Source organism: Vombatus ursinus, unplaced genomic scaffold (genome assembly GCF_900497805.2).
Source record: "Vombatus ursinus unplaced genomic scaffold, bare-nosed wombat genome assembly UNPS02007612.1, whole genome shotgun sequence".
NCBI classification, from domain to species: Eukaryota; Metazoa; Chordata; class Mammalia; order Diprotodontia; family Vombatidae; genus Vombatus; species Vombatus ursinus.
Genome location: NW_020947390.1, coordinates 5,057,512 through 5,080,048, shown reverse-complemented (window position 1 = coordinate 5,080,048; position 22,537 = coordinate 5,057,512). Strand labels below are relative to the sequence as shown.

At 36.4% G+C, this 22,537-nt stretch overlaps 1 protein-coding gene across 3 annotated transcripts in view; it reads right to left on the bottom strand.

Annotated features, from left to right (window-relative positions):
• DYNC2H1 (dynein cytoplasmic 2 heavy chain 1) overlaps positions 1-22,537 on the bottom strand; it is a 363,910-nt gene that overhangs the window by 192,041 nt on the left and 149,332 nt on the right. For all 3 annotated transcript variants that reach the window (XM_027849539.1, XM_027849541.1, XM_027849540.1), the window contains exons 56-63: positions 21,007-21,120; positions 18,455-18,615; positions 17,617-17,740; positions 16,431-16,552; positions 15,294-15,380; positions 13,591-13,717; positions 10,039-10,180; positions 1,283-1,392 (exon numbers count right to left, since the gene is read on the bottom strand). In XM_027849539.1, the coding sequence (XP_027705340.1) occupies positions 1,283-1,392; positions 10,039-10,180; positions 13,591-13,717; positions 15,294-15,380; positions 16,431-16,552; positions 17,617-17,740; positions 18,455-18,615; positions 21,007-21,120 (987 nt within the window). The remainder of the gene's footprint in view (positions 1-1,282; positions 1,393-10,038; positions 10,181-13,590; positions 13,718-15,293; positions 15,381-16,430; positions 16,553-17,616; positions 17,741-18,454; positions 18,616-21,006; positions 21,121-22,537) is intronic.

The window sequence follows — 22,537 nt, the reverse complement described above, 5'->3', positions numbered from 1 at the left end:
AAAGTATAACCAATTAAACCAACAGTGATAAACATGCAAAACAAGAACCTGTTGGGAGGCTGGTCTTCAAAGCTTCCAAGATTTACATATTACCAACTAGAAAGCATTTAAGTCACTAGACAGGGGTGAGGAACCTGCAGACTTGAGGCCATGTGTGAACCTCTTGGTCCTTGGGTGCAGCCTTCTGAATGAGTCTAAATTTTACAGAACAAATCTTTTTATGAAGAGGATTTGCTCTGTGAAGTTTGGATTCAGTCAAAGGGCCACACTTGAGGACCTAGAGGGCCACGTGTGGCCTCAAGGCCACAAATTCCCCACCCCTGCATTTTATCTCTCTTTCTGTTATTCTCTCATGTAGTTTTAAACTTAGGGGACAATGGAGGCCAGAAAAGAAGACACAAGAAAGGGAAAAAGAAAGCACAGATCAACACTAGAGAATGGAAAAGTGCATTCAGAAGAAGAAAAATTTAGGAAATTGTTCCAGAGGAATAACTCCCACCTATCTAGTACAACTATACCCAGAAAAAAGAAAGCAGTCAATGATAAAAAATGTAAGATTGGTTCATCTTAATGTTGCATATGGTATTTTAAAATGCCATATGATTTTTAGTATTTTTTTTCATTTTTAGATTTCAGCTAAATTTTCATTTTGCAAACAATGACTTTGAGAAAACAGAAAAATCATCATGAATAATATCAGTTCCCAGGATTTTCATTGTCCTTTTGGGCCAAGATCCCAAAATTTGGCTCCTCTCATCTGCCTACCTAGGGAAGGAAGAGTGACTACATAAAGAGTGGAACTGCAATTATGGATTTAAAAAAAAATCAAAGACAATATCTGATATTAACAAAGGACATGATAGAAGAAATATGGGATCTGTTGTGCCACAGAATGCTTTAACTTTCAATTTACTAGAAAATTCAATTTTTAATCTTTTATTATCAAGATGACAAGGTCATTTAGATTTATAAATACCAATACAAAGAAAAAATGGTACAAAATTTTTGGTTGTATTCATTTAATAATTTAAAGTAGTGTCTGAAAAATAATTGGTTAGAAAAAGTTGGTTTTATAATAAAATCCACTTGCGAGTTTGTTTTCTTCATTTGTTTCCCCCTCACTCCCAGAAGTGGGATGGGAGGTGACTTTATGTACTGAGATGTTAATAATGAAAACACAAACTCTAAAGAAAATGTGTGGTAATGTTGTGAAAGGGGGTTAAGACCTATAATAAGGGTACTAAGAAGATACTTTTAAAGAAAAACAAAATGAATTAATTACCTGCAAGATAACAAGAGCATTTTCTATTGAAAGGTCATCTGAAGGTAGGCCTTCACTTTTCCAAATTAGTTGCTCACTCTCAGTACAAAGAAATCTTCTCAAATTGAATTCTGCAAAGTTAAAAATAACAATTATAATTCATGAAAATTACCTCATACTATAGTTGAGAAGATAATAAAGCAACCTTAAATGAAGGAATGAAAGAGTTCTAATAACATAACTGCTTATTGAGCAAATAATTAGGCAAAAATATTAAAAATACAAAATAGATTTCTTTTGAATCTGCATTTTGAAACCCAGAAGTACAAAAAAGGAATCATATAAATTAAGATTGTATATCCATATCTACAAAACATTTCTGTTCTCAAAAAGCTCTAAGCATAGTCATCAACTGTTTCCTGAAATCCAATTCCAATCTTTAATTTAGAAGGTGGGGGAGCCTTGCATTTGCTGGTAGTTCTAAACATCACATAAAAATATGTAAAATTTGAATTGTTTAGAGTATTTAATAATTTAATAATATCTGACACTGACATAACGCTTTACGGTTTGCAAGGTACTTTACATATGCCATCTCATTTGATCCTCACAATTATCCTTTGCCACAGGTACTATAGGGAAATCAAAAAAGTACTCAACTAGCATTTATTAAGCACCCATTAAGAGCCAGACACTGTGGTAGGCACTGAAAATATAGAGAAAAAAAGTAAACAGTCCTTGCCCTCAAAAAGTTTACGTTCTATTAGAGCAGCAGCATGTACATTAATAATCAGGTAGAAAACAAATACAAGGCAATCTTGCATAGGATATGTTAGCAACTGGTAGGGATGGGGTGGGTGGGAGATGCTATTGTAGAAAGTTTGGCAAATGAAGAAGAACAAGGATGCCAGTGTCACCGGATTACAGAGTATATAGTGGGGTCTAGAGCTTTAAATGACAGGAAGGGTTTAGGAGAGAAATATGATTTCAGTTTTGGACATGTTGATTTTTTAAAATCTTTTTATTTTAGACAAATACTAAAACTTAAAATACATGCTAAGAAAAGAAAAAGAAACATATTATAAACTTAAGAAAAGAAAAAAACATGTCATGTGCACAGCAGAACACAGGAGAGGATTCAGAATACATAGCAATAACTTTCCATTTAAAGAAAGCCTATATATTACATATCGCATGTTATGCTGAAAATTGTCCATCTTTTCTTTGTTTCCTTGTAGGTTTTCTTTTGTTCTCTGCTGTACATTTTTTACTTTGTTCTTTTTTCCCCCTTCCTTCCCTTAACCCCCAACCCAGAGGTTACAATTAAGCGTGGATATATTTATATATAGATGATATATACATATGTATACATATATATACATCCTTACATATATACATACATACACACATACATATACAGACATATACTTTCCCTAAGAGATTCTACTCCTGATCTTTGTTTTTATGCTTGGGTATATCTCTTTTTTCCTATCTCTCCTAACTCCTCTACTTTACTTCTGTCTGCTACCTTGCCCTCCCATTACCTGACCTATCCCCCCATCCAGTGATCCCTCCCTTATCTTCCCATTCCCATAAATTTAAACACCCTTTTATATGCCCCTTTGACCTACTGCTTTTTTTCTACCCACTACCTTGCCCTCCTATTACTTAACTTACCCCCCTACAACAATCCCTCTTTTATCCTCCCCTTCCCATAAATCAGAACACCCTTTTGTATACCTCTTTGACCTATTCTCTCACCCTCCCCTCTAAAGATCCTTCCCTGGTGCTCCCAAGAACCCCTCCTTTACCGTCCCATTCCCACTAATCTGAAAATTCTTCCATATCCCCCTTTTAACCTATTCCCTCACCCCAGTGAGAACCCCAGTGTTCTTTATTCCCACAGTAGCTCTTTATGGTTGGATTCTTTCTCCTTTGCCTATGCATTTCTTTGTAATAGTTTAGTTTTTATAATCACTTCTAGTCTTGGGGTATGGGGGATGGTACCTCTGGCCTCAGATCCTCTTCAGTTCTCCCCTATGACCCTGAACTCAAACCATGATCTCTAGCCTCCTGTAAGTGCCCATAGCCAGCAGCATCCCCACCCCACTGCTTCTGCATTCACCAGGTGTGTGCTGATTCCTTCTCACCACCACCATGTCTCCACAGCACAGCTGGATCTGGTATTCCTTGTCAGCAGAAGTTCCCTTGATCTTCCTCAGCTCAGAGGCCTAACTTCCCTCACTTGTCTCAAAGGTAAAAGTTCCTGTGGCTGAGGCTAAGGCAGCCTCCCAACCCAGCTAACCCGAGGGCTTGCCTCTTGTTTAAGTGGTCCCTAGCCTAGAGGTGTTTACTCTTCACAGGGAGGAAACCTGGTCCTGGGAGTTTTCTCCAAATCTTCTCCAATTGTCCCAGGAGGACCTCTGTTCTTCCCCTATTCTTGTTTATTTTCACTGCTCTATGTTCACCCTAAGGCACTATTTTATCTCTTGTGGAAGAAAATCTTTAGAGCTTGAAATTTTCTGACCTACTCCACCATCTTCCCAGAATTTTCTGTCCATGCTGAGTTTAAGATGCTATAAGACATTTGTTCAAAATGCCCAACAGGCAGTTGAAGATGCAAGAATGGAAGTTGGCAGAAAGGTTAGGGGTAGACAAATCTGATAATCATAATGATACATATGACTATTAATTCCACAGGAGCCAATGAGATCACCAAGTGAAATAGTGAGGCAACCATGATTATTGGGTGAGATCAGGATGAAGATCTAGCAAAGGAGGCTGAGAAGGAATGGTCAGATAGGTAAGAGGAGAACCAGGAGAAAATTGTGCATGAAAACCTAGAAAGAAGAAAGTATCAAGAAGAGAGTGATTGACAGTGTCAAAGGCTGTAGAGAGGTCAAGAAAGAAGAAGACTAAGAAAATGCAATTAGATTTGGCAATTAAGAGATCATTGGTAACTTTAAGGAAAGCAATACAGGTTTTATGATGAGGTCAACAGTCAGACCACAAAAGTTAAGAGTGAGAAGAAAGGAAGTATAGGCACCTCTTTTCAATGGCCTTCTCAGGGAGTTTAGCCACAAAGGGAGGACAATAGCTGGAGGGGACAGATGGATCAAGTGAGAGTTTTTTGAGGATTGGGAAATATAAAAATGGTAATAGACAGTAGGGAAGAAGCTAGTAGAGAGAGATTGAAGATAAATGAGAGAATGAGGTTGATAGAGGGGGAAATCTGCTGGGGAAGAGAAGATAGAATGATATGTATAGAGTGGTTTATCTTGGCAAAGAGAAGGGCTACCTCTTCACGTCATATAGCAATGAAGGAGAAAGTGGCAGAAGGCATCTGAGTGATATGAGACAAGGAGGAGGGAGAAGAGAGAGTTCTTGACGAATGGCCTCAATTTTCCAGTAAAATATAAAGTTCTCCACTGAAAATGGGGAAAGGGAAAAGGATGGGGGACTTGAGGTGGGATGTAAAGGTTTGTAAGAGCTGCTGTGAAGAGATAGTGAGGGGCGGAGCCAAGATGGCAGAGAAAAGCAGTGACTTGCTTGAGCTCTCCCCCAAACTCCTCCAAATACCTATAAAAAATGGCTCTAAACAAATTCTAAAGCAGCAGAACCCACAAAAAGACAGAGTGAAACAAATTTCCAGTCCAAGACAGCCTGGATGGTTGATCGGAAAGGTACATCGCACCAGGCAAGGAGAGGAGTGCAGTTTGGTGTGGGCGCGCAAGCCTCAGAGACCCTGAAGTAGGCCCCAGAGTACTGAACTGCACACAGCTGTGGCAGTTTTCAGACTTCTCAACCCACAAATGCCAAAGACAACTTAGAAGGTCAGTGGGAAAAGTCTGAGTCTGCGGTGAGAGAGAGAAGCCAGAGGTCTGTGCTCCAGTCCCCAAGCTCAGCCTGGGGCAGCAACTGCCTCCTGAGCTTCCGGCCCACAGACAAGAGGGAATTGAGTGGCTGATCACAGAGAGATTGCAGGGATCTCTCTGCTGGTGCAGGATTCTCTTGCTTTGCCCGTGCTTGGATCTAGGTCACAGTGCTAGGTGGTGGTCCTGGGGCGAGGAGGAGCGCTGGCGTGGTGGAGCTTCTAGTGGCTGTGGAGAGGAAACCCTCCTCACAGTTCCAAGATAGAAATGAATGCTCATAAACCAGAGCACTGGCCAGGAAAGGAGTAAACACCTCATCCTTGATCACAGTACTTTGGAAGAACTGAAAATTTACAGGTCCCTAGAAGTATCTCTGAAAACAGCTGCACAAAACCCCTGAAGCTTGGGACAGTACATTCTCCACACTGTAAACAGACTCCTACCTTAACAAAGAGTTTATAACTCAAGTAATTGGCCAGGATCATGAACAAGCAGCACAAAAAGAGTTAGACTATATTGTCTTATTTTGATGACAAAGAAGACCAAAACATACAACCAGAAGAAGACAATGAAGCCAAAGCTCCTACATCCAAAGCCTCCAAGAAAAATATGAATTGGTACCAAGCCATGGAAGAGCTCAAAAAGGATTCTGAGAAGCAAGTAAGAAAAGTAGAGGAAAAACTGAGAGTGATGCTAAAGGAGACCCAAAAAAATACTAAAGAAAATAACACCTTAAAAAATAGCCTAACCCAAATGGCAAAAGAGGTCCAAAAAGCCAATGAGGAGAAGAATGCCCTAAAAAGCAAAATTGGCCAAATGGAAAAGGAAGTCCAAAAGATTACTGAAGAAAATACTTCCTTAAAAATTAGAATAGAGCAATTGGAAGCTAGTGACTTTGTGAGAAATCAAGACACTGTAAAACAAATCCAAAAGAATGAAAAAATAGAAGAGAATGTGAAATATCTCACTGGAAAAACAACTGACCTGGAAAATAGATTTAGGAGAGATAATTTTAAAATTATTGGACTATCTGAAAGCCATGATCAAAAAAAGAGCCTAGACATCATCTTTCAAGAAATTATCAAGGAAAACTGCCCTAATATTTTAGAAACAGAGGGCAAAATAGAAATTGAAAGAATCCACCGATCACCTCCTAAAAGAGATCCCCAAAGGAAAACTCCTAGGAATGTTATAGCCAAATTCCAGAATTCCCAGGTCAAGGAGAAGATAGTGCAAGCAGCCAGAAGGAAACAATTCCAGTATTGTGGAAACACAATCAGGGTAACACAAGATTCAGCAGCTTCTACATTAAGGGTCCAGAGGGCATGCAGTATGGTATTCCAGAGGGCAAAGGAGTTAGGACTAAAACCTACAATCACCTACCCAGCAAAACTGAATATAATTCTTCAGGGTAAAAAATGGTCATTCAATGAAATAGGGGACTTTCAAGCATTCCTGTGGAAAAGACCAGAGCTGAACAGAAAATCTGACCTTCAAATACAAGACTCAAGTGAAACATGGAAGAAGTAAACAGGAAAGAGAAATCATAAGAGACTTATTAAGGTTGAACTGTTTACATTCCTGCAGGGAAAGATGATATTTGTAACTCATGAGTCCTTTGTCAGTAGTAGGGTAGTTGGAGGGAAAAAAATTTTAAGTTTGTATAGATTGATAGATAGAGGTCACAGTGAGTTGAAGATGAAGGGGTGATATCTGGAAGATAAAATTAAGGAGTGGGAGAAGATTATACTGGGAGAAGGAGAAAGGGAGAAGTAGAATGAGGTAAAATATCTCACATGAAACAGACAAGAAAAGGCTTTTACAGTGGAGGGGAAATGGGGGAAGGTGAGAGGGAATGAGTGAATTTTATTCTCATAGGATTTGGCTTAAGGAGGGAATAACATACACAATGGGGTATGGAAATCTATCTTACCCTACAGGAAAATAAGGGGGGAAGGGGACAAGAGAGCAGAGGGTTGATGGGGGGGGCAGACTGAGGGAGGGGATAATCAAAAGCAAACACTTCTGAGGAGGGACAGGGTCAAAAGAGAGAATAGAATAAATGGGGGGTAAGAGAGGATGAAGGGAAATATACCTAGTTTTTCACAACAGGACTACTATGGAAGTGTTTTGCATGACTAAACATCTATAACCTGTATCGAGATGCTTGCCTTTTCAATGAGGGTGGGTGGGGAGGGAGGAAGGGAGAAAATTTGTAACCCAAAGTTTTAAAAACACATGTTAAAAATAAAAATTAAAAAAAATAAAATAAAATAAATTATATGCTACTAAATTTTTTAAAAAGTGAGATAGCGAGAAAGTTTTGCAGCAGCAAGGACCCATCTGATTATATAACAAACAGGCAGCAGACCCAGGCAGCACAGTTTTGTTTTCCTCTAGTTCTGTTCAGCAGCATTTTAGTATGAACAAAGGAGACAGATGGTGGGAATCATCTAAGGGTAAAGTTGGGCAGGGCAAGTTCTTTGATAGGATGAGAGAGAAAGGGAATCAAAAGAAGAGGAAAATCTAGAGTTGAAGTGGTTCTCCAAAGGGTCAAGATGAAGAAGGGGAACAATGTAGCTACTGAAGGGGTGATGGCTTGGGAAAGAACTGAGAGGCTGAGAGACTGGAAATCCCAGTGTGGATGAAGAACAAGGTATGGGGTTGCAAGGCATAGGCAAAAGTAGAATGACAATATTGTAATCAGACAAGGATATTTCTGAGTTCATGGATATGGAAGTGGTACATTTGTAGGTAACAGCAAGATCAAAGGTACGACCATCTTTGTATTTGGCTGAAGTGAGGTGTAGGAGTGAATAATGTGAAATTAATAAATTAAGGAACTGTAAGATTAGGGTACCTGAGGAAATATACATGGATTGAGTGAACCTCAAAGAAAAAAAGGTTACTGAGAATCGGTGTAGAGGCAGAACCAGGAGGCAGCAATGGGGAACAACACCCCTACCTCAATCAGTCAGTTGAGGCCAAGGAGGCTGCATAATCAAGAGAAAGTCAAAAAAGAAATGGAAGGAGTGGGAAAAGAAAAGATTTAACATGAAAGTAAGTGTGTTGACCATAGAACAGGTATTCCAGAGAGCACAGTGGAAGGGATGGGTAACTTCAGAGTGAGACATGGGCTGAGAGGTAGGGTTAGATTGGGTTAAGGGGAATGGTAATAAGGGATTGGGCAATAGGGAACAGAGAATGGGGTTTGAATGACAACCATCAGGAGTCCAAAGTCACTGGGATAGGAAAGGTATGACCAAGGGGGAGTTTGTTAATCACTGAGCAATGAGTTTAGATAGATTTTCATTGCCCATGGGAGTTTGGCCTAAGAATAGAGTCTTCTTAGTGCCTTACATAATACTGAGAAGGTGATGGGTGCTTGGATTAAGCACCTTCTTTGTGCTGGGCACTGTGCTTAGATGTAGGGATAAAAAAAGAGGCAAAAGACAGTCTCTGACCACAAGAAGCTTACAATCTAATGGGGGAGATAACGTGCAAACAAATATAAACAAAGCAAGTTACATACATGCTGGATAAATAGAAAGTAATTAACAGAGGAAAGGCACTAGAATTAAGAGGGTTTGGGGAAGGCTTCCAGTATAAGGTGGTTAAGATAGAGTGAGGAGTTCAAAGTGACTCCTAGGTTGCAAGCCTGAGGGATGGTGTTATCCTCTACATAACGGGGAGGGGGGGGGGGGGGGGGAGAGAAGGAAGGGGGCTGGTTATGAGGAAAGCTAATGAGTTCAGTTTTGGACATACTGAGCTCGGAGCTCAAGGAATACTGTAATTCCCTTTCCCCCCCAAGACTGGAGACCAGGCTAAAGATTTGATGAAATGGCCTTCCTCCTCTCCCCTAAAAGGAAGGAGTCTAGTGCTCAATGGAGTGGTGTTTCTCTTCCTCCAGAAGGAGTCAAGAGACTAGACAGCAATAAGAACTGGCATGATTGAATAGCATTTTCTCCCCTTACTCAAAAGCAGGAAACTGGTTTCTAATAGAATGATGTCTCTCTTCTTTCCCCAGGAGGTTCAGGCAGAGCACTTAGCATAGTGCAATGGGATGGAGCAAGGGAGTGACTTGATCATTTTCCTTGAGAATGTTACATTGATAGTTGTTGGGAGGATGTATTAAAGAGCAGAGAGACTTGAGGTAGGGAAAAAAACTTGGAGGAGGCTGCAAAAGTCCAGGCAAAAAATGGAAAGGGCCTAAACCAATATGGTGGCCATGTAAATAGAAAGAAAGGAAGGAATGTGAATTATGTTATAGAAGTAGGATTGACAAGATTCAGGAACTTTTTGGACACATGGGCTGAGCGAGAGTGATGAATAAAAGATGATTTCTAGGATGAGTAAACATAAGGATAGTGGAACCCACAACAAAAATATGGAAGTTTGGAAGAATGCATTTTGGAGGAAAACTAATGAGTTCTGTTTTGGATGTTGTTGAGGTTGATATACCTACATAATGTCAAGGCTAAAAAGCCAAATAGGTAGCTGATGATATAAGAATAATATTCAACAGAGACTAAGGCTGGACATATAGATCTGGAAATCATCTCCATAGAGATAATTAGATCCATGGCTCATTAAGAGAAAGACACAAGAAGAGGACTCAGGATAGTGCCTTCTGATTTACTCACAGATGGGAACAGACATGGATGATTAAACAGCAAAGGAGATTGAGAAGGATGGATCAGATAAGTAAAGGCAAAAATAATTAAATAATCTCAATTCAGCATTATAGGATCTCATTATAATGATGTGCCATACAATGTAGATTCAGATATATAATGGAAAGGGAAAAAAATGTAATAAAATTTTTTAAAGTACAAAAGCTATCAAAAGACCAACTTTTTTTCACAGGTAATCTTTTTTCAACATTAGAGATAACCAAAAGCTCACTTTCAAGACCAGCTGCCTTTGTCCATTCATCCAAACTTGCTTTTCTCTGACCCTCAGGAGCAGCAGAAAGATATGTAATAAAAGCAGCAGCCAGTTGAGCCCTTTTAGGAAGCGTAGCTAATTCTTCTGTTATTTCTGCAACCTGAAAAAAAAAAGATGTATTATGGATAAAAAACAAATTTAGGCTAATAGTCATAAGCATGGAAAAACTATTTTTAGTAATTTTTCATGAGTAACCAAAGGGTTCATCACTGGCTACTGTCTAGTCTGCTGTACTAATGTACTTGCAGTTCTGTCTGTAGTTCTATTAGAAAAGATATTCATTAATTTAAGTAACATTCTCTATCTTGCTAAAAAGTGTTATATAAAATTGACTTAGTGTGACTAGCTACTGGAAAAAGCTAATGAATACAATTCAGAAATAGCTGTATGTCTAGATGCAGTTCACATACATGTGCTTGCTCACACTACATATGTCATACTCTGTCTATTTTAGTTGAAATACAAGTTAGTATCAGAAAATAAGAAAACTGATTACATATCTGCAGTTTATGGTAGACATGCTTGTTTAAAATGAAATCTCCTTAGGTTATTATGGACATTTCTACATGCCAAAGAGGGGTGGGGAGAGAGACCCTTTAGCATTTCCAAAATTCCTTGATCTCATAAATCTGGTTAATCTCTCCAAAGAAGCAAATCACAATCAACCCATACCATCTCATTGAGAATGACTAATAATCATGTCCTCCCATAAACCCTTCACAAGTTGCTGTGCTGGGGCTCTACCTCGTCATTATGTAGATACCAGTTCTGCATGCAGTTGGCCAAGGTAGCTAGGAGATGAAATGAATAGAATATGCTGGGCCTGGAGTCAGGAAGATCTGAATTCAAATCCAGCCTCAGATAGTTACTTAGTTCTACGACCCTGGGCAAATCATCTAACCTCTATTTGCTTCCTTTTCCATGTCTGGAAAATGGGGATAACAATAGCACCTACCTCACAGGGTGGTTGTGAGGATTAAAAGAGATAATAATTATAAAAAATTTAGCATAGTGCCTGGTGCCTAGTAGGCATTATATAATGTTATTTAGCTATTATTGGCCATTAATAATCCCTCACTACTGTGACATGACCAGTCTGCTTCCTCTAACAGTCAGCATCCCTCAGTGGCCTAAAATTGTGCTGTGTACAACACAGACTTCTAGTACATATTTGGTCTAATCCAGCTGTTTTTCTTATCTATTTTCTTTAAGGCAATTTCTACTACCTCATGCAGTATACTGGAGACTGTAATGTTAGTCCACATATAATGCTGCTACTGTCATTTATTAACAAAATATTTCGTTGGAGAAGTCTTAGTTTTTATCATTTGTCTTCATATCAGTTTCTTTAAACTTGTTCTTCCTCTACCACATTTCATTATTTTATGAGATAACACAGTTCATGCATTCTCTTATCACCCTCCTCTGAAAGATTTTACAAATGAGTTTTTATTCAGAACAACACTATTGTAGGATGCCATAGCTCTGCTTAGCAAGATCAAGTGCTGTTTGGCTGAGGTGGTTCCTAGGCTCTTGGTCTTCTTCTATTGACTGATTTACACTGGCTAACCTTCTAAAGAAAATAATTATCAATCAATCAACAAAAATTTATGGTGCTAACAATGTGACAAGCACTGTGATAAGGACTAGAGCTACAAAGACAAAAGCAGAGCAATCTTTGTGCTCAAGAAGTTTGTATTTTAACAGGGAAACAGCACGTAACTATATAGGCATATACAAGACACATAACAAAGCAAACACAAAGCAACCTTGGATGGGAAATCACTAACAGCTGGGGAGACTAGGAAAAGTCTTCTAAATAACTCGATTCTCAAGGAAATCAGGCAGAGGTGAAAAGGGAAAACCAAGAGGTGGAGGTAAGAAGGGATAGTATTTCAGGCAGGAAGGATAGCAAATGTAGGGCACAGAGAAAGAGATGGAATGTCAGAATAGCTAGATCATAGAATGTGTAGAAAAGAGTAAAGGGTAAAAAGACTGGAGAGATATGAAAAGGCCAAGTTTGAACATCTTTAAATACCAAATGGGAAAGTGATATTATCTCTCTAGAAATAACAGAGAGAAACAAGAGTTAATTAAGTGAGCCTGGGGTGGGGAGGAGCGATGAGTGGGGAGGGGGTCACAAAAAAATGTTGATGTGTGTTCTTTTATGCCTTCTCTTAGCTTTTTAAATAGGTTAGGTGAGAGCTGTTTTCACTTCATTACACGTTACCTCTTTTTGTTTGGTGTTAATTTTTATCTTTGCTTTGGCAAATGGATATTCTGTCTACCCAAACAGCTAATTCGCAGTCACCCATTGGCAACAAGTCATCTTCCCCCTTTCCTGTTCCTTACTCTCTTACCTAGGAAATTCCCAAATCTTTTTTATTGTAGCCCTACTTACAGCCTCTCTCACATCTATCCCCATCCCTCCATGCTCATGACCACTGCCACATTTCAGGCCCCCATCACCTGTGACCCAAACTATTACAATAGCTCCTAATTGGTCTTGGTCTCCCTGTCTCCAGTCTCTCATCTCCAGTCCAGCTGCCAAAATAACCTACCCTAAGTTCACATCTGACCATTTTGCTTCCCTTCTCAAAAATTTTCTGTGGCTCCCTATTTCCTCTAAGATGAAATATAAACAACTCAAGTTGGAATTTAAACATCTACATAATCTACCTGCAACCTGTCCTTCCCAGTCTTATTTCACTTTTACTCACTTTCACATGTTCCATTCCAGCAAAATTAACCCCACCCTCCCACCTCCATGCTGTTCTCTGAAGTCCACATTCCATTGTCCACTTCTTTTCACGTGTCCATTCTCATTGTGTGTTCTCTGATGACCTCTGCCTTTAGGAATATTTGTCTTCCTTCAAGATGAAAACAGGTTCCACTTTCTCCATAAAGCTTTTCCTTCCTCACCCTCCCACCCCCAAACTGCTAGTTCTCTCTAGCCCCAGCAAGCCTGTACTACAATTATCTATGTATATATTCAATCCACACCTTACAGACAGTATAAACTCTTTGAGGAAACAAACTATTGTGTTTGTCTTTGAATACCCAAGAGCTAGCAGGGTATTTTAACTGGAGTAAGCAGTGAATAAATGTTTGATAAAATTATATCATTTAACGGAATCTCAAAGTTCCAAATACTCCATTTCCCACACCAGTTTTCTAATGTTTTGAAGTTGCTAATGCACTAATACAAGACTCCCCTGGTCTACATTTCCATAACAGAGAATGCTCCACTATTAAGAAGTTGGTAGGCCTTTAAAAAGCTTATGAACATAGCAGTAGAAGGAAAATAGCAGAGGTATGATCAGAGCACCACTTGAGCTACTGTGGGGAATGCAGATTCAGAAAAATTCCTAGGAAAGACATATTTTTGCCTCTGCTATGTATTATTATATAAATAACTAAGTAGATTAATATTCCCCCTCCTTTGGAACAAATATTGTTATAACCCCCATATTTAAAAAGAAGTTCCATGAAATTTTATTTCAAACAAACCTGTGCATTCCATCTCTTGTGTTCTCTATCAAGTTGATTAATTAAGACCTCAGCAGCTTTAATTGTTTCCTGTGCTTTGGTTACTTCTGATTCAAGTTTAGCTGCTTCTGAAGTTCTGCTCTGAAATCTGCAAAATGATTAGACTTTAATTAAAAACTGAACTGGTAATGGATTATTTCACTGATAAATATGCATAAGATAGGAAATACATTAGTATACTGAGCTATATTTTAAGATATAATTTTAGATAAAATTTGTGATCAAAAATTAAGGTAACAGATGTACTCTGAATATTGCTGAAAAAAATGAATAATAATATCACCCTTAAATTCTGTAGAATTCAGAAGCTAACTTCCTTTCCCACAATATTATCTAGCTTTCTTATATCTTTCTAGAGGCATAAGAAAACTAGAGCACCAAAAACAACTCAATTCAATTAACTTCAACTTGAATCTTAACTCAAGATTATGATAAGAAACAGTATACTAGATATCAAATGTCTGTTAATATCTCTGTTTCTAAGACTTATACAATTTTGCTCTGAAAATGACAGTGAATTTATTTTTCTGACAGGCATCCAAAATCATGGTAATAAATGTGCTCATACCACAATAGGGGGAAATGCATATTGATATATTCTTGATATACTCATATATCAGTATTAATGCATCAATACATAGTGATATAGCAATATATAATCTATATTTAGTGCAAAGTGATATGAATGATTTTCCATATTCATAAAAAGAAAATACCTTAAGATAATAAACAATTATTTCTTTTTGCTTCTTAAACCCAATGTTATATTACTGGAAATGTTTTGAACAAAATTATCTTAATATGAAGAAATGTATAGCTTTGGTTTAACAGATTTCTTTCAAAAATCTAATTCATTTTTCTTCCTTCCCTTAGGAAAAAAAAATAGCAGCTTATAGCAAATCTTTCCTAGGCTTTCACAAAAGATATCTCTAACCTTGAAAGGAATATTGGACTTATAAAACTGAATTTATTCTGGAATCACGCCTTCCTAAATTTTAGAAATAAAATATTTTCTACATTTCTAATAGTTCCCAATGATTTTTTGTTTTAATAGTAATCACAGCCCTTGGTAGACAAACATGTTGAGCTTTTAGAAGAACGGTCATTTATTCTTCCATTAGGAAAAGCCTTTCCCACAAACAGAAAGTGTTTTTCTATGCTAGGATGGACAAAGTTAAATGAAATGAATACCAAACAGCATCTGGGCATCTTCTTTAAGGATACAAGACATTAAGAATACTTTGGGGAGATAATGAAGCAGATGCAGTTACAGTAACAGCATGGTTTTTTCACTGGGAACAAAAGTACTTAAACCCTAAACCCTAACTGAATTCTCAAAGGAAAATGAATCCTCAATGTTAATATTACCATTTAATCATTTGATATTGAATTCTCCTCCCTTCCCCTCTCTCAAAAACACATCAGAATACACACATTTATAAAATGAAAGCCAAACTAATTTATTCACTTGCTCTTAACAAAGAGTGATGATAGAACAGAAGAGAAACCAGATGCTGATGGAATTCTCCACATCAACCTCAGTTTTGAATGAAAATATCCACAGGAAAAAGCTGTTATAATTAGAGGCTTTGATGTGATTTTACTTAAACATTCATAGCATATGTTAACAATATTCAAAACTGTGTTTCCAAATATTAACTTACTTATCTTTCAACTCTGACACTTTCTGACCAACAGAGTTAAGTAAGTCTTCCAGTTTCTTTTTCCTGTCTTCAGTTTTCTTCAGATTCCTAAAACACAACTTAATTTTATACAAGTAGTTCTGCTTAAAATACTGTCAACAAGGCATGAGTAGCTTGAAAAATAAACTTACATTATGTGGTCTACAATAAAAAACAAAATGATCTATTTGCAATTTACTACATTACCAACTTTGTTCTAATCTGCAGAACTTCTAGGTATATACTAGACCAAGCATTTTATAAACTTTCACTACTTTTACTGTGATATAATTTCATTTTGTACAATAAAACTGAAATTCCAAAATTCTAACTGCTAATCATAAAAAGTCTGCTTTATTTTTGCATATACCTACTCAGTTATTTAGCCAATATTAGAAGTTTGTTAGTATTTGTAAATAGATATGGAAAGGAAAGAGGAATTACTAATTAAATGGAAAACTGAGATTAATACATGTCCAGGGACCAGGCTCCTAATGTACCAGAGTCTCTATCTATCTAAGTAGTTTAGAATTAGGATGATACACAAGTCTAACCTGATCCTCAAAGAGGAAAGCACAAAGTCACAAAGGAAAACCATCAACATCCTTACAATGACAGTTTCTTTTTTTTTTTAAAGGTAATTGGGGTTAAGTGACTTGCCCAGGGTCACACAGCTATTAAGTGTCAAGTGTTTGGTCTGAGGTCGCATTTCAACTCAGGTCCTCCTGACTTCAGGGCTGGTGCTCTATCCACTGTGCCACCTAGCTACACCCCTACAATGACAGTTTCATGATGACCTGATGTCCCATCACCATGGAAAAAGAAGAAATACTATACTATATACTGGATGAGAGATGTAATATGTGTATGTATGTGTGTATATTTTATATGTGTGTGTGTGTGTGTGTATATATATATAGATATATATATATATACACACACATGTATATGTACATCACAAAATACCTTACTTGATTTCTATTTCTTTACAATATTGAAAATGCCTATGGCTCAACTCTATACAAGAGTAAACAGAAGGCATACTGCTGACTCACTATTATGCTGAAAAAAGCAAATGTTACAATATCTGAAAAGTTACCTATTTTTTTTTTTACTTACGCTTCTAATCCTGCTTGTTCTGTTTCCAAAGGCTGAATTCGTTCTAACACATGTGAATACTGGACATTGGCTTTGACCCAAGCAGCCAGGGGAGCAGCTGCAGTACTTGCCCGTTTAGCATTCTGAAAAATCCATTATATTCTAGTTTAATGCCATATCATTTTCTTAAGTATTTAAACAATGTCAATGAATTCTTTTGGTCTCCGGCTAGAATTAAACCAAACAAATTTTTAAAAGAAGAAAGCATAGACTATGCTTTGTGTTTAAATCATTTCTATGGATAATACACACATATGTACATAAATTCGCTAATACAAAAATTTATTTACCTACAAATTTAATTACAACTAATATCTGAAGTGGCTTAGCCTTAAGTGTGTCTTTTAAATTTTTGTTTAATCATGTAATGTATGTATCTGATTAAGTAAGTTTTCTGTGCAGGTAACCCTTCTGGCTTTCTGTTTGTATTTGGTTCGGTTATGTTAAACAGACTACATATTGGCATGCAGAAAACTACATGACCCTATCTTCTTCCTCAGTGGCCTAGTTCCCCCCCTACCAGTCTCACTCTTTATTCTCCCATCTTCTTTCCTGGTTCATTCTCCTCCCCCTCACTATTGCTTATAGACATACCTCAAAGCACTGCCCTTAACTCACCTCTCTTTTTATTCACTTCCTCAGCGATCTAATAAACTCCCAGGATTTAATTGTCATCCCTATGCAAATGTAAGCCATGATTGGCATAGGTTGGGTTTCCTCTCCTACAATTTCCTTGACCTTTCAAGAACCAGGCAATGACAGAAAATGAAGGGTTGGGAGTTGAATTGCTCAGGACTTTTTGATGTAAAGGCAGGTACTTAAAACAGCTTACTGTCATACTTCACCAGGACATTTAAAACAAAATACAGTTGACTGCTTTATGGAAAACATGCCCTCTAGAGACACAGCAAGGCAGCCAGCCTATGGCATGAATTTTTGGGGTGGTTCTGTTTAATCATGGGATCTGGTGGGCCTGCCAGCAATACAGAATGATAACAGAGATACCTTTTGGTGATCATCTATTGGAGTATCAGTAACTGGGGGCTTTAATCTGGATGCCCAGATTTAGGGGTGGTCTTCCAAAATAATCAAATAATAAAATATAATTACATAGAAAAAATCTTAGAATAACGTTTTTAAAAATTACCTTTGGGTCAAAAGATGCTTTGTTTTTAAACAGAAGGTCTTCAACACTTTCTCTTATTTCCCTTGGAATATTTCGAGCATCAAAAGTTGCAATATCTTCTCTCACACCTCTTTTAGCAAGGAAACTATAAAGATGATTATAAATAAATCAATTAACTTAATTGATTTATATTTTATTAATTTAATTGCATAAAAAATAGATAAATGAAGGAAAGTTAAATAAAAGTTTTGCTTTTCTGACAAAAAGTTCGACTTAAAATGGTGAAAGCAATAAATAAAGTCACTAAATTACTAGCCTAGTCTAAATGTAAATTTGAGAAGTCTCTTGCCCTTTTTGTTATTATTGTCCTTTCCAGTAAGAATAAAGGTAGAAAAGACTATTTTAAAACACAGGCAACCTTCACAATATCTATACAGCTAATAGAACAAAAATCATCCCCACTCTGCTACCATATGACCTGTGTGACTCTAGGCAAGTCACTTAACACCTCTGAGCTTCATTTTCATATACATACACATGTGTGTATACATATATATGTACATGTTTATGTATATGCATATGTATGTATATGTAGAGGATATATATAGGACTATGTATATAGGAATATATGTCTATTCATTCACATATATATATGTGTGTGTGTGTGTGTGTGTGTGTATCTATCTATCTAGCTAGCTAGCTAGCTAGCTATATATATGTATATGTTTCCTCATCTGCTAAATGAGGAAAATAATAGCACCCGTGTCTCAGGGTTGATGTGAGGATAAAGTATTTGTAAAGCACTTTGCAAATGTTTTTATTTAATTTAATAATGCTCACCCTAAATCCTAAAGCTTACCTTTTCATGCTCACCCAAGATGTATCAAAGATTCCCATCAACCTTAAGACTCCTTCGAGAATGTCTCTAATGACATCAGGTGGCATTCTTAATGAGCGGATCTCTGAAAGGGATTCTGGTTTTATATTTCCAACTGCTAATTTAGCTTCGTTAACCAGTGGCTAATAAAATTAGGATTAAAAAAAAGTACATTGTACATTTTAGACAATAAAAATTTTCATTTATATTTCATGGGTTTTTTTTTTCATTTTTACCAAGATAGTATAAAAGAGTACCTCAGCCTCAACTTTTTTCATTCTTCCTCTAAACTCTATTTTGCTTATATTTATCTTGTGAACTATCACACTCTCTTTTATATTATAGTCACTTCTGTAACTTGTTTCATGTTTCCCTCCTCAACTGTGAACTACCTGAGAGGAGGCATAGTTGCTTTTTTGAATTATATCTTCCTTCAGCATTTAGTATAATTTCTTGCACATAGCAGGTGCACAATAAGTATTTTATGAACAAAGGAATAAAATGAAAATGAAAATTTGTTACATAAACAGAATACAAAATGGTCAAATGGATATTATAAAAATCATCATCACTACAACTGCATTAGTCAGGAAATTTTAATTGCCTTGAAGTGAGCCTGTAATACTCAGGGAAGTCCATGCCAAATAATGAAAACTACATTTTGGGACCATCTTAATAATTTATAATTGTATGATATAATTGTATAACCTATGGGAAAAGTCATTTTGATGCATGTACATTTCTTGAGGTAATCTAGATTCAAATAATGAACCAACTTAATCTAATATAAAGTAATTTAAGACCTCTCCTCTAATTGTCTCCCATTCTCCCAAGTTAATAATTAACTTTGTCATTATTCTCAACTCTTCACTCTTCTTTCACCTCACATACCTAATCAAATGCCAAATCTTGAAATTTCTACCTCCACGATATCTCTCGCATGTTATCCCTTTTCTCCACTCACACATACGGGTCCTCGTTACCTCTCTCCTAAATTACTCCAACTGCCTACTCATATGGTCTCTCTGCCTCAAGGCTCTTCCTGCTCCACTCCATCCTACATACTGATGTCAAAGTGTAGATCTGACAATGTAACCCCTCCTACTTAATGAATTCCAGTGGTTTTCTATTATCTCTAGAATTAAAAAAAAGTTCCTATGTTTAGCTTTTAAATACCTTTACAACTTGGCCCCAACTTGATAGCCTCAATAGACAATGCTCCTTATCCCATGCCCATGTGATTCAGCCAAACTGTTTTTCTCTCTGCTCCTAACACACAAGATTCTATCTCCCATCTCCACGCCTTTTCATTTGTCATCCCACACTCCTGGAATGTATACCTTCCTTACCTCCACCTCATAGAATGGTTCAAGAAAATATTCAAAAGTGCTACCTTCTTCATGAAAACTTTCTTAATCTCCCCCCACTATTAGCATCCTCCTTCCCCCACTATCCTGTCTTAAATTATTTGTATTATTTGTATTTATTCTTTTCACATTTATTCTATGTACTTATATACTTTTTTCTCTTTCCTATTAGAATGTAAGCTCTTTGTGAGTAGGGATAGTTACGTTTTTTTGTACTTGTATTCTCAGCACAGAGCACAGATACTACAGTATCTGTAGTACACAGTGGACACATAATAAATGCTTTTTGATTGACTAACTGTCTTTAGGATAGATGAAGTATCCTGGGTATAAGATAATAACTACCTTTTAAAAAATATTTTAAGATTCCTAAAAAAACATAAAAGGTGAAGCTTTTCTCAAAATCTGGAGGTGCCAAGAGCATCAAATTTATTTTGACTTTAAAATTTTCCTATGATTAAAAAAATTCACCATCTTTAATATGTGTTAAGTTAAGTAAGATTTTTAAGTAAGCTAAAGGTTTTATTTCATTTTGTTTTTAAATTTTGGAACTATCAGTAACAATACTGACAGGTGGCACAAAGCTGTGCTCAAATTCAACCCGAGATCCAGCCTCATTTACAAGCTTACATGACCCTAGCCAAGTAACTTAACCTTTGTCTGCCTCAATTCTGTCATCTGTAAAATGGGGATAATAACAACACCTAGCTCCCAGGGTTGTTGTAAGGCTAAAGTGAGATATCTGTAGTGATTTGCAAACATTAAAGTAAAATTTAGCTGGTATATAAACTAATATATATATATATACATATATATGTGTGTGTGTATATATATATGTATGTATACATATACAAATACAGTAATATATAGCTAGTATATATTGTATATAGCTAATATATATATATACTAGTATTTAGCTAGTATTTATACTAATAGCTAGTATGTAATTACTAGCTATTATAATTTCTTTTGCCCATATTCCTTCATATCACTTTCACATAAATTATTTTCTCAACTTGGAGAGAGTCATCTTTGATAATGTACCTTTGATAAAATGTTGAGACTTTATGACAGTGCTCTAAATACATGTAGCGCATATATTAAGGCATTTATTTAACATACACAGTTGTAAGAAAATTCAGTGAACTCTTGAGAAAAGCATCTTACCTGCACTTCTTTCAGTTCATCATCAATTTTACTTTTTCTTTCCTCAATCTTAATGACTTCTTCTGCTATTTTGTGCTTAAGTCTTTCCAGTTCTGTCTTCTGCTCACTGGCATCCTACAGGAAAATCCATTCTGAATTAACAATCAGATTTTAAGATGGGTATTAATTTTCTGTATTTAGGAAATCTTCAAGATAAATTTGCCTTTAAACAGCTGTACTTTATGATTAGCAATTAATGCAGAGTTAAAATCAAACCTACCACACTCAAATTCTTACACCATAAGTTGCAAAAGCATCTACAAAAAAGATGACCTTGAGAACACACTATATTTTGTATCCTATGTCAAAAAGCTGAAGATTCTATTTTTAAGAGAAATATTAGCTAAAATCACAAAGACCAAAAATATGCTGTCACTCCAAATAAAAATAAATAATAAAATTTCAAATCAAATATACATTTACAGATTATATATTAAGGGATTTATTGATTAATTTGCATGTTCTATATCTCTATAGATTAATAAGAAACAGAAATATAAGAGGCACTGGGTATAAAATACTAGCATACCTAAAGAATTTGTATGTTATTCCATACTAAATCAGAGAATCAATGAAAATATTTTTAAAAATTAATTCTTGGAAAAGTCTGCAGGGTGCCACTTAAAGCCTTCTACAATCTGGCTCCCGCCATCATTTCTAGAATTTCCCACTATTTAAGCTTACAAAGCTTGTGTTTCATTCAGACTCTTCTGTGAATATGCCCTAGTTTCTGGCTTCTGTACATGTGATGTTTTCTCCAGCCAGAATTTACTTCCTTTTGCCTATTGAAATTCTACCCACCTATCCAGGCCTAGTTCAAATGCCTCTTCCTTCATAAAGAAAACTCTAATCTTCCCAACCAAAATTAATTTCTATCTCCTAAAAACTTCCATAACAAATGTTTGTATCCTGCATGATACTATATTATACCTACATTTCAATGAATTTCTAGTTTGACAAGGGATTGACTAGATAGAACGATGAATCTGGATGGGTATATCTCATTCCAAAGAAAAACAACAGGTAAGCAGGGACAGTACTAAATATTAAGAAATACAACAAGTGATTTTTTTTCTAAAGTCTGACCATGTCACTCTTCTTCACAATCAAATCCAACAGCTTTCTAGTGCCTCTGGGTTCAGATATAATGTTTAGAATTTAAAGGCCTCCACAACCTGGTGAAACAACCAACCTACCTTTCCAACTTTATTATACATTATTTTATTTCCCCCTGTATACAGTTTCATTCTTTTCACTTGTAAAGTGCCTGGCACATAGTTGGCACTTATTTGCTGATTAACTTAAGGATTGATATACACATCTACACACACACACACATAAATATATATTTGTATATATGTGTGCATACATATATATACATATATATATATTCTATCTCCCCATATATAAGCTCCTTGATCACTCTTCCATTTGTATTTTTGTATACCCAGAATACATAACAGTGTCCAGCACACAACCAATCCTTAATAAA